The sequence below is a fragment of the Cloeon dipterum genome, chromosome X (assembly GCF_949628265.1).
Source record: "Cloeon dipterum chromosome X, ieCloDipt1.1, whole genome shotgun sequence".
Classification (NCBI taxonomy): domain Eukaryota; kingdom Metazoa; phylum Arthropoda; class Insecta; order Ephemeroptera; family Baetidae; genus Cloeon; species Cloeon dipterum.
The window spans coordinates 5,520,440-5,532,317 of NC_088790.1; the positions used below are offsets into that span (position 1 = coordinate 5,520,440).

Genomic DNA, 11,878 nt, shown 5'->3' on the forward strand with positions numbered 1-11,878 from the left:
AAATCATACAAAATGGATTGAAATTTTATTGCAACGCCTCCTGCTCAAAGTCGCGCATCTTGGATCTTGGAGCTGCCAATAATTGATTGAAACTCAATCGATGTCTTGAGGTCGCATTTTCAGACGGCTCTCTTGGTGCATTGATCGCTCCAGTTGCAGCCGAGACGAATGAGCTTCTCTTGTTTCAAATAGTGATGCCATCATTATGCATGACTGCACTGAATATCGGAGAAAGGCCAGTGAATTCCTCTAACTTAATTTAAATCTTCATTGATTTGTAATTTGTTTATTTATGTAGCTGTTGATTTTTTTTATTTAATTTACATTTTCATGTTGGTAGTCAAATTAAATGGATGAGATATTTTAGAATAAACATTATGACTCATTGTAGCATGTAAAATTAAAGCTAAATAGAATTATGGAATGATGCTCCTAGACTGATATAAAAAATAGAGATAAAATCATTTGTAGGAGGTGAACATTTTCTAAATATGCATCGTGCAAAGAGATGAATAACAAATGGGCAATTGGTTCTGTTAGAAAATTTACACAACCAACTTTATTTTCCTCATTTTTAAACTTATGGAAGCAGGCTCCCTCAAATTTCAAAGTAAACCAGCTAAAAATTTTATGTTTAAAAAAATGGAAATTCTGACCTAAAACTCTTATTGTTATGGTACCAATAAAAGCAGAAAATACTTTACAAAAACTTTTGCCACCAACCTCACGCACACTGTGTCTTGAAAATTGAGTTCGCGTTTCTCTAGTCAAAAAATAACAGCAAACGACAAATTGTCGCCGGCAATGGCACAACGCACGCAATCTGCCATTAGACAAGCAAGTGAATTTTCGTTTTGATTGGCTTCGCTAGCTGTTAGCAAGTGCGGCAATAAACATATTGAATTACTTTCATCCCCCCTTTTCCGGGGGTATCCAATTTTCCGGCGGCGATGACTCAGTGCCTGCCTGCCCGCTTTCTTTCTTCGTCCCCAACTTTCCAAGGGTTGTCCATGCGGTGTGTAGCTATTTTCTGTACGCGCTCTACGCACACACCGAACTGCTGTCCAGATCGATAGAGTGGGAGAGGCGCGGCTGCGGCTGCAACACCGAGCAAAATAATATCAAATACGCTGGCAAGGCAGACAGCCGAGTGAGTCGAGCGGCGGACGGTGCCGGCGAAGCACGTGTGAGTATGGTCCCTTCGTTTTCCTCGACCGCCAATTATTATTGGCTCTTTCACGGAATTACGGTGCTTTTTGTCGTGCTGCGAGCGCAAAATTGGGACTCATTACCGACTCGTTTGACACTTGCTTCTCGAATCGTGCCCCCAATTTCCATCACATTCGGTAAAAAATTGCAAATCGTGAGTAGACGGGTCGCGTGGATTTGGTAGAGATGCATTAAATAAATGGATATTTTTCTTTGAGGTCAGTCAGCTGATGTCCGAACGTGAAGCATTATTTCGAGCTTTGATATGATTTTCAATTTTTTTTGCCAGAAAAATTTCGGCTCTCTATTTGTTGCTGGCAAATATTTGTATATTTTAATAGTTTAAGTAGTTAGTTTTCATAATTTAAATTAATTAGTTGAATTTAATTTTTTATTTTCTTTTTGATAATTTTTTGTTCATTACCGTCAGAAGCAACGAAAGATCCGTTTGTAGAGCAATTCTGTCGAGTGTTTCCTTCATTTATGGTATTATTCAAATTTTTGAAATACCTCTGTCAACACAATGAGCTCATAAGGATCGTAGTAATCAACTCCAAGTTGATTTTGTTATTGGTAATTAGTTAAATAAGAGCTTCAGAATTTGTTGGTTAATTATTCACTTTTCCTAGAATAAATCGGCAACAACAACTACTGAACGCTTTCATATTTACAATTAAAATTTAATTTATTCACAAACAGGACTAAATTTTTAACTATTGGTATATTTTATCGTTTATTATACAGCAGTCAATTTTAATACCAATTTCTATCGCAAGAAACAGATATTTTTATTTTTCTAAACAAAAAGCCAAAATTTGAGATTGTAGATGGAAAACATTCTACAGCTTTATAAAAATTGCAATAATTTCCTTCAAGCAGTACATTGGTTTTTTAATGTCTGGAATTTTGTTCTCCTCAATACAGTAATGAATGTTATTTGTTCCTCTCAAATGCGGCGATGTTATCACCAGCACAAGCACTGGCTGTCCCACCTCATTAATTGCGATAGTGGCAGACCCCTCAATGATAAGTCTGCAAAGAAGTGACGCACGATATTTAGTTCCACGAAACTTAAAGTGGGTCTGAACTGAAAATTTGTGAAACACCATTTAAATCTTAGCTTACTTCAAAAATCTTACTGTGTTTGATAGATTGCGACGAGAGGACTTGATATCAAGTCAAAAATCATCGAACAATTGTCAAATATTTCGAGAAATTTGGTAAATTCTGATATTCAACTATAACTCACTCCTGATTGGACTATGCACATTTTTTTGCTAACAAAAAAACAATAGAAAATTCTGGAGCTGAAAATGTTAAATTTTCTTTTATTGCTGTAGCTGGCCTGTGAAGAACCACTTTAGTCGAAATGTTAGTACAAAGTGCGCAGTGTGAACTCGACTCACCTTCAGAGTAAGATACTTAACACTGCGCACGCAGATCAAGTGTCATTTTCTCATTTGAATTTATGCTGGTGTATCAGATTAATATTGTGCAGCCCCTTTGCTCGTGCGGCCGCGTCCGTGTGGCTCTGGTCAAATTATAATCTCAGCCTCAACTACTTTCGAGAGCATTTTGTTGACCGTGCCAGGGCCAAATTGAACGTTTCCTGAGAGACACAATTCAGCTGCGCTCTCAAGTAAGACGCATGTGAGCGGATATTATTCAGCAGCAGACGTAAACAGAGCTTATTTAGGAGGGGTGCTGCTGCGTTTTCTATAAGTGCGTCCGCGAAATAAGTCCTTCTAGCGCTCCAGTGGGAGGGAAAAAAACTTTATTCCGCGGCTGCTTTTCTTATTTTTAGCTCCCGTGCGCCTCTCAATTCAAGCTGCTCATCTGGAAGATCGTACCCTACTTTATTCCGCACGTTTTTCAATTCTTATGATGTGTAGCGCGCTTGCATTCCCGTGGAATAATAAGTTGCATACTTTTCATTCTTTTCTGCGCTCTAACTGTCAGACAACCGTACTTTGTAGCAGAAATAAACTACTAAATTCCTTTAGTTTTAAATTAAAATATACACGACACACGAATCTATAAGAAATACGCAATTTTAGTTTATTTCTAGAAGAATAATTGGTTTCTAAGCGTTTAACATTTTATTTATAATATGTTGCCTATAGTGTCTTCGGTAAAATTCGCGTGTTTCTTTTTTCTCTTAAAACGATAAATAATCGATTCCCATGTGGAAAAATGATTGATTTATTGGGGAATTTTGCAATTTTTATATGTACAAAAAATTGTTCTCCGGATTGTGAACAGCGACCACTGAAAGAGAGTGTGATTCAGTTGAATGTTTAAATGAGGCTGTGGTTCCTCAAGAAAATAATAAAAAAATGTAGCGTAGAATCCGTAAAATTTGACCCTCTGACTTCATATAAAATCCTTATTATATATTATTGATTACTGGTTACTGGTTTTGCAGGAATAATTTTCTAAATGCGTCAAAATGCTTTAATTAGATACTCATTAGATGGTCTGATGTCTGATCATCTGAGACCCGTAAAGGAACTTGATCTCTGCATTCTCGAATTAAATTCAACGCAAATGCTTATTTTTAACTGTGCAACACGTGTGCACGATGCTCGGTATGTTCATATTATGCTGCGTCGCGAACTTCACCTGCTCTCGCCTTTCAATAACATGACTAACAAACAGCCTCTGCAAACGCGGCGATGATTCCTTATCTGATGACGTAGGCCTATTCAATGACGTCGATTTCCCCGTGTGTAAACTGACTCAACAGCCGCTGCAGACGTGACTGTAACGGGCCCTGTTATTTTCAAAACTGATGTGTTACCCTCGGCAAATTGTGTTTACGCTACTTTTGACACTTAGCAGCAGGCTTTGCTCGCAATCAGCATAAAGGCTGCACACATGATTGCATAGCAATTATCATTTCACTCGCGGCTTGTTTTTTTAATTTGAGGCGGATAAATAGGAATTAGAGCGCATTCCAAGATAGTTCACACAATCTGAAAACTAGAATTCCTGCTTTTTCCAGCAAGACAACAAATATTTTTCAGAAATAGGATGATAAAGGAAAGTTTTCCAAACCTAAAGTTTATCAAATATCTTTTTATTATTTCAATTTCTCCAATTTCTATTTTAAAAATATTTCTTAAATCTGTTTATGAGTTTGAAAGCTATGTGAAGGTGAATTTGAAATTGATTATCACGATTTCACCCGTTTGAATGAAGTTTTGGCTCTACTACTCACGACGTGTGCTTCGAAAAATCCAAAATTTTCATTCAAGAACAAGGCAATTTAGATCAAGATTATTCTGGAATGATAAATCCTTTCCTGAAAACGCTCTCAAATGAATGCACTTTCGACTGACTCTTCTCTCACAATCAGCGGTGTAATCAATACGCAGTACGCGCTGGCTAGGTGTACAGTTTCATTGAGTTATTTTCGCTCAATACATGTGCTCGTTTTCCCCTTTAACCAATGATTGCACTTTGAAATGCGGTTGCTTCGTTGCTTGGTTAGTTGTATCGCTGCAACAGAACGTTTCGAAATCTTCAGTCTTTGTTCTTTTCAAAACACTGCAGTAAATTATTGGAGAGAACAATTGCTAACATGAAAATTGCAATGCAGTGTTCGTGACGCCTATCTTCGGACAAGTTCATAAATTATTTTAAATTCTCTGCACGTTTCAATTTTTGATGGGCACGTAGTTCAGCTTAAGACACATCATGTTCGATTCGCGAGAGGCGTGAGTTAAAAGACGGGAAGCCTTTCATATCCGAGCTGCACGCAGAGGCGCCGACGTCCGACGTGTGCTGCTGCGTGCGACTCTAGTTAATTTTTCTATGTACACGTCAATATCCGCATTAAATCCAAGGAGTGTGCCATTTATTTCAGGGCGGTGTCTAGATTTTACTCAGTAGAATCACAGGATATTAGCTCTACTAATCAAATTTTATTCATGGCACCAGCCCTAGTAATGGTTATTCGATCAAATTATCTTTTTAGTGATACACCTATTTGATTTCTATTCGAGGAATGAAATGCTTCTGATATATTGCGTCTTGAGAAAACAGGGTTAGACAAAAAGAGTGTCCAGGGATTTTGCTTAAAAGAATTAAAAAATTAGTAACATAAATAAATTAAAATTTAGCATCCTTTGTGTTTTTATGAGTAGCTCGAAAATTCAATAAAAAGAAAAATTACCAAAAAAATGCTCCAGAACAATTATAACTGACGTATGATTTAATTTCGTAGAGGTTTTTTTATTTAAATCAATTTTACGTCGAGAAAGTGCGTTTTTGGATAGTTATGAATTGAATTTTAGAGCTCATATTATCTGGTTTAAGATTTTTTATGTTGCACATTTTAACTACCTAAATTAATAGTTTCATTTACTTACTATAGGCATCGCTCAGACAAATTCAATCTCAAATATTTTATCCCTTCGGTTATTTGCCGTGAATTTTAGCAAAGATTTCTTAAAGTATCCGTTGTCTTTGAAAAACGGACATACTACCTGAGTATTATGTTTTTATTGAATCTAGTATTTTTGAGAAAATAATCTTCAATAGCGAATTTGAATGAAGGAAATGATCTAAAAATACATTTCATCAGTTCTCGCTGTTGTGAACGATGGAGGTAAAAAAATTAATAGCATTAATGGGTTGCTCCTCGCGTATATAATCTGACGAAGTGGTGCACTTTGCAAACAATGCTTGGCAGGCTCGGCTTGATTAGTTCAGCAGCCTTATCGATTGGTTCTCACAGCCCTTTTATTTACACTGTGTATATATTTATCAAAGCAATCTCCTTTATTGGACGCCAAGGCGATGTATTATAACCGCACCGCATATATATACACGTCACGTCCATCCGACGTCGATATTAATAGAGCGTGATGTATGGTCATTTCACTTTGGCTGATTTCAAATTTTATTGTTTTCCATTACTACGCTTCTTCCTCTCTCCCATTGAGATTAAAAAGCGGCAAACGATCTTATTGAATGCGTTGAAAGTTGGCTGAAATTTTCCACTTGAAGAGTTTGGAATAGATTGTAGTTACTGTGAAGATGTAAAAACTTCAAAACAAATAAATTAAAAAATTTCCGGCTTCCTGGTAAAATTAATCATAATTCCCTACCAGAATATTGATTTTCTTACTTTCTATGAATATATATTTCTTTCTCAGTTAGCCATTATAATGCAAACTATCCATCTTTAAAAGCAATAAGTCCTTACAGCTAAAACTCGAGATATTTTCGTACTATGTATTATGTTCATAAAATTCTTCATAATATTAAATTTATTTTAGAAATAGCAGGCAAAATTACGTGAAAATATCAAAAGATCAACTTAAATCAAGTCTAAATTTCGTTTTTTTTTTCATGGCCAATAGCCGTCTTTTAGGTTAAAAAGAGGTAAAAACTGGATGCTATAAACAAGTTAAGTAAATTGTTACAGAAATTATCATTTCCAGAACAATTCTGATTGTCTGTTGGTCCAGAAACAAGATTGAACTTTTATTTAAACCTAATTTATAGTCAAGAAATACACTGCCAAATTCAAGAAACATTCCTTTTCGACCTTTGGTGCATTTAGATTATGCCACAATTTTATCTCGTAAGTGCCTTATTCACAGTGCGGTGATTGAGAACGCGTAAAAATAACCTGCCAGAGTCACTGACCTGCACCTCTGATTGCACACTCATACCTCACCCACACAGCGTGCATGCTTTTGTCTCTTCCGCCTGCCCGCAGTCACTTCCGTCAGCGTGCGGCCAGCACGACTGTGATGTGTGCCAGAAATAATATTCCGTTTTCGCCCTCATCTCACTTCAAAGGGCGACTTGCATGTGCACAAGGGTTAGCTTAAGCTGGTGCGCTCCTCCTATTTCACAAACAAAGATTCATTGCTCTTTTCCGGCAGTAAAATTAGCGTGTGTCACAGCTAATTACGGACTGATTAATTGGATAGGGTTGATCCGAGCAAACTCTAGCACTTTTTGTGCTTTGCTCCGGTAGAATAGGGACGGGGGAAATCGCTCCAATTACGTGAAATTAATAGGGGACGTGTGCAAAATCGATAATCGATAATTTGTTAAATTTTTTTGCTTTAAACCATGACTGCAAGATTACGTTTGAATTGTTGTGCAAACCTTGTGGAAAATTAACTAACTGCGCATTGACAAAAAAAGGTTTTGTTGAGCTTTACGCAATTTGCACATTTGTTTCATACATCATACATGTGTCGTGTGGAACGACACGAAAAAATTGGTACAAACTGCATGACTTTAAAAAAAATAGGACCTCTTAAACGTTTAATAGAAATTTACATATACATTTTTGAAACCTATTGACTGTGAATCAATTATTATGAACAATTTAAATTCAATTTCATCAGTCCTAAATTAACAATTTTCTTATTTTGCCCCATATATGTTTCAGATGAAGTAAAATCTCAATCACCAAGTGACTATTTTCACATTTTTGTACCTGATCCATATACTCTCGTCATCAAAATGGGAACTCTAGAAGGTATTTTTCCTCTTCATCTCCTTAGTTGTTTATTTTTTACATAAAATTCCCATTTCCCAGAACAAATCGTCATGACACCTTTGAAAAAGGCCCCTGGCTGCACTTCTCTGCTTGTGGAGCGGCAGAAAAGGGTGATCGTGGAGAACGGCGCCGCTGGCGACACGCACGTCGCAGGCGGCGCCCACCACGGACTTGTGATTAACAAGCGCGAAGGAGGCAAGTAATTGCTGTTTTCAAACAGCTTGTAATTAAAAATAATACTTTTTAATCATGTGTTGCAGGAGCTACTGAACTGACGCCAGCTCAACTGGCACTTGAGTTTCGAGTGTTCCTCGTTTCAGCGCAAACCGGCAAGCATGTCAAAGAAAGCAGGACTCTACGATTTTGGTGCAGCTGTGCCGAGGAGCAGCAGGCGACGCTTGCCCAGGACTTTTTCAAACATCTCGTCAGTCCAAACGATTTCCCCAGAGGTATAACACACATTTAAATGAAAATTCTATAATTGTGCCTTTAAAAAATGAAATGTTGAAGTTATTATTATTATTTTTAATTTGTTTTTGCAATTTTTTAATTGTAAGGAACCAAATAAAAATTAAATAAATATTTTTATTCATTCCAGATTATGTCGGCTTTATTAAGAAAATAATGAAACTGATGCAGAATGGCTACAAGGGCCTTGACAAAATTGAAATTGAGCTGAGGCAGCTGGGCGAGACAGAGGAAGTTCCAGAAAGACCCGGTAATAAAAATATATTCACCCGTCCATAAACGCGAATTCTAATAATTTTATTGCAGAGTCGGCTGACGAAGGCGCTACGGGCAAACGAGTGGAGCTGACGGAAGAGCGACTGATGCAAGTGATTGAAGCTGCCTACCCCAATCCTGTTACCCTGACAGATCTGGCCAAGGAAAGATTTTGGGATGAAGACCAGCTGTCTGAAATGTTTGCTGACCTTCAAACCAGAGGTTTGGTGCACGCCTTGGCTGACCAACCAGGTCACTTTACAAGAGCCTCCCACTCTCAGACTGATGTTGTTCAGGTAAAAAAACTTGTTTGATGTAAAATTTGGAAATAATTTAATTAATCTTTCTTAGGTGGTGAAAGCCATGCCCAAGGTAGTCGCTTCAAAGCAACCGACTATTGCCGTCGTTACTTCCCTCTACTGTGAGAAGTTGGCTGTTGATTCAATGCTGTCCGATACAGAAACCTATGTCAGATTCACCACTGTAGGTACGTGACTGTTGACACAGTGCTGATATTCTCAAAAAGTTAAATGGTTTTCGCTCAATTTCAATTTCTCTATAGGAAAATTCCCCTGCTGGCGGAATAAATCCCGATTTTTACTACGGTGCAACTCTTCACGTTGCATTTTTTTAATTTGCGCCAGTTTTTCTGAATCCTGGAAGGAATTCTAATGAAGTCTTTAATTTATTTAGGGGAGTCAAATGTCTACACCCTTGGAACTCTAGGATGCCATCGAGTTGTTACAACTAAACTGCCAACCTCAGGACACACTAGAGAGGCCATGACTGCAGCTGGAAATACAACCACCAGACTTCTTGGTATGATTTTAATAACATCATCATACTTTAAAATCATTTAGGGCTGTGAATATTTCCGAGTCGAGAATAGATGGGGATTATTTGAACGAAAGACAGGAATAGTTTGGTCTGTTTTTCAATAGGACTCAAAATAGCAATAAAACCTATTTTTCGCATGTGACACAAACTAGTGTTTTTTATGGAAAATTTATACATGGGCCATAAAATATCACTGTAAATTAAACCGTGATAAAAATTCCTTAAAAATTCCACAGTGGATTTTCATCAGATTTAAACGCATAGACCGTTTATAAAGACTATTATATAATATTTTTACTCTTTTGTAGGCACATTCCAGCAAGTTGAATATGTATTCCTGATCGGTGTTGGAGGTGGAGTTCCGCACTACACTGATGAGTCAAAACACGTTCGTTTGGGAGATGTGGTTGTTTCCCACCCTGGAAATCCTCCAAAAGGGTATCTTCACTCGCTACATTAAAAAAGAAATGTTAACTAAATTTAATTTAATTTTTCAGCTATGTGTATTGCTACTGTGACTCGCTGAACCAGGACCAAGAAGGAAACTGTCAGTTTGAGACGAAGAAGTGGTGTCCCAAGAGTTTGGAACTGCAGTCGTTAGCGCAGAAAGTGAAAGATGAGGTAATTTCTAAGTAATTTCATTGAATTTTAATAAAATTTACTTCTCCAGGCTGACGCGGGTGAGGAGCCAGCGTGGCTGAAGCATTTGCTTGCAGCCCAGGTGCACTTGGGAAGAAACAATGAATCTGAGAGTTCTATCGACTTCACAAGACCATCAGAAGAAACAGACAAATTGTACATGAACATTGGCCCGCGTGAAGTTATTGAGGTTGCACACCCAGTTCCATCGGAAGGAGCTAATCCAAGGTGAGGAGAGATTATTAAATCAATAAATTTATTGGTCCACAAATAGATTGAACAGTGGCTTCAAACCAAATTTCAGCTAAGTTGAGCAAAAACTGTATTTTAAAATCCATTTTGAAATCTCCAAAATTGCAAAATTTGATTTTCATTAATAAAATAATCTATCTTGCCTCAGAACAATATTATTTCCGTTTCAAAAATTTCAGGTTGGAAGGTTGCCCACGCTTGCACCTAGGGTGCGTAGCTTCAGGTCGCTATGTCGTCAAAGACGAGTCATGCAGGCAACAATTCGCCTCCAAAAACGAAATTCTTGCTTACGACCCTGAGCTGGACGCCGCAGTTCAAAGTGTGCAAGGAAATTGCAGAGACAACTTCATGTCCATCAGAGGCATCTCAGACTACAGGGATGGCTCCCGACGAAACGACTGGCAGCCGTACTCTGCCCTCGCCGCTGCTAGTGTCATGAAAGCTATAGTTCTAGGAATGGAAGAGCCAGTTGATAATGAATAGTCTTTTTTGTAACAAAAAGGAAACTATGGGTTTGTTGTGTTTCCATTTATCAAATGTGTCCACAAGCATTGTTTTTTTTTTAGTTTAAATTTAAAACAGATGGAATGCACCCAGGGAAACAGTTGAATGTGCCATAATCATCAGACAAAATCTTGACCGCACAAAAATTAATGTACGTTGGATTATACCACATGTTCTGTAATTTTTATCTCGCACATGAATGTGTAACCTGTATAGAGAGATCAATCCAAATAGCTTTTGTGTATTCACTAACTTGACTTTGGTTCAAAATTAAAGTTTTAAATGGACCTAGTCATAGGTTGATCATCCTGATTGCATGACTGACACTGTAGCGTATTTAAAGTTAAGTCAATGATGTTAATCTATTATTTATTTGATATAAATATGCTTCCGCAGTAACGGATTTTGTAAACCTTCACTGTTCTATGTCATATCAGCTCATTTATTTTGCAAAATAAAATTGATTTGAGATTAGAAATCAGTTGGTACTTTTATTTCCAATAATTTTATCTTAAACTCAATTATTGTAAGCTAAGTTATGTAAGATTAACACTTTTCAATCACATGTAAATTCTTGATAAGCTTGCACCACCTTTCAGTTCATGTCAACCAGTGGGGCATCAGTCACCTGCTGATTGGGAGTTCTCCGTTTCACCACGTGAATTCGTTTGTTCGAAAGACAGATTCCAAGAGTGTAGTCATCATAAACAACTGATGAGCGATGTAATTAAAACCTTTAATAACATTTTGAACAAATAGTGCAAACCTGTTATTTTCTGAAATTTGTTTTCGGGTGAGGAGCCTTGCTCCAGAACCTCACTCGTGTAGACCAGCTCGGTGATGTTGGTGGCCAGATGTTCGTCATTTTCCAGCTCTCCCCCAGACTGTTCAATAGAAAATATTATCGGAACGTGATGAAAAAGCAAAAAATAAATAGACTCACAGCTACGACTGCTCCGTCTTCGGTCAAAACCAAGTAGCCTACTTGGTCTGGAATTCTCTCTAGGTTCAGCATGTTTCTATCTCTTCTACGTGCAAAATAATAAGATAAAAGCAAAGTTTTGAGATTTCTTTTTGCTAACACAGCTTTGAAAGTGTCAAAGACACAGAAATGATGTTGAAGATTCGACTCGAGACTGGAGGTAAACAAAAATCATGTGACGAGGCGTTGTCACTCTGGTTACT

At 37.4% G+C, this 11,878-nt stretch overlaps 2 protein-coding genes across 2 annotated transcripts; one reads left to right on the top strand and one right to left on the bottom strand.

Annotated features, from left to right (window-relative positions):
- The first annotated feature begins 1,058 nt into the window (after positions 1-1,058).
- Positions 1,059-11,171, top strand: LOC135947041 (uncharacterized). The gene is made up of 12 exons (XM_065495596.1): positions 1,059-1,186; positions 7,628-7,717; positions 7,778-7,933; positions 7,999-8,187; positions 8,337-8,456; positions 8,513-8,757; positions 8,813-8,948; positions 9,155-9,280; positions 9,607-9,736; positions 9,796-9,919; positions 9,969-10,165; positions 10,369-11,171. The coding sequence occupies exons 2-12, from the start codon at positions 7,702-7,704 to the stop codon at positions 10,670-10,672; spliced, it is 1,743 nt and encodes a 580-aa protein (XP_065351668.1). The 5' UTR covers positions 1,059-1,186; positions 7,628-7,701; the 3' UTR covers positions 10,673-11,171.
- On the bottom strand, positions 11,165-11,838 carry Lamtor4 (Late endosomal/lysosomal adaptor, MAPK and MTOR activator 4). Its single transcript, XM_065495602.1, has 3 exons — positions 11,637-11,838; positions 11,460-11,577; positions 11,165-11,404 (listed from the first exon to the last, which is right to left on the bottom strand). The coding sequence occupies exons 1-3, from the start codon at positions 11,706-11,708 to the stop codon at positions 11,289-11,291; spliced, it is 306 nt and encodes a 101-aa protein (XP_065351674.1). The 5' UTR covers positions 11,709-11,838; the 3' UTR covers positions 11,165-11,288.
- Positions 11,839-11,878: the final 40 nt, after the last annotated feature.

Excerpts from the sequence above, each read along its gene's own strand:
- LOC135947041 (XM_065495596.1), top strand. Across the intron at positions 8,949-9,154 it reads TGTCAGATTCACCACTGTAG|GGGAGTCAAATGTCTACACC; the intron begins GTACGTGACTGT and ends TAATTTATTTAG. Across the intron at positions 9,737-9,795 it reads CCTGGAAATCCTCCAAAAGG|CTATGTGTATTGCTACTGTG; the intron begins GTATCTTCACTC and ends TTAATTTTTCAG.
- Lamtor4 (XM_065495602.1), bottom strand. The coding sequence starts at position 11,708 with ATGCTGAACCTAGAGAGAATTCCAGACCAAGTAGGCTACTTGGTTTTG. Across the intron at positions 11,578-11,636 it reads AAGACGGAGCAGTCGTAGCT|TCTGGGGGAGAGCTGGAAAA; the intron begins GTGAGTCTATTT and ends TCTATTGAACAG. Across the intron at positions 11,405-11,459 it reads CAAATTTCAGAAAATAACAG|TTGTTTATGATGACTACACT; the intron begins GTTTGCACTATT and ends ATCGCTCATCAG.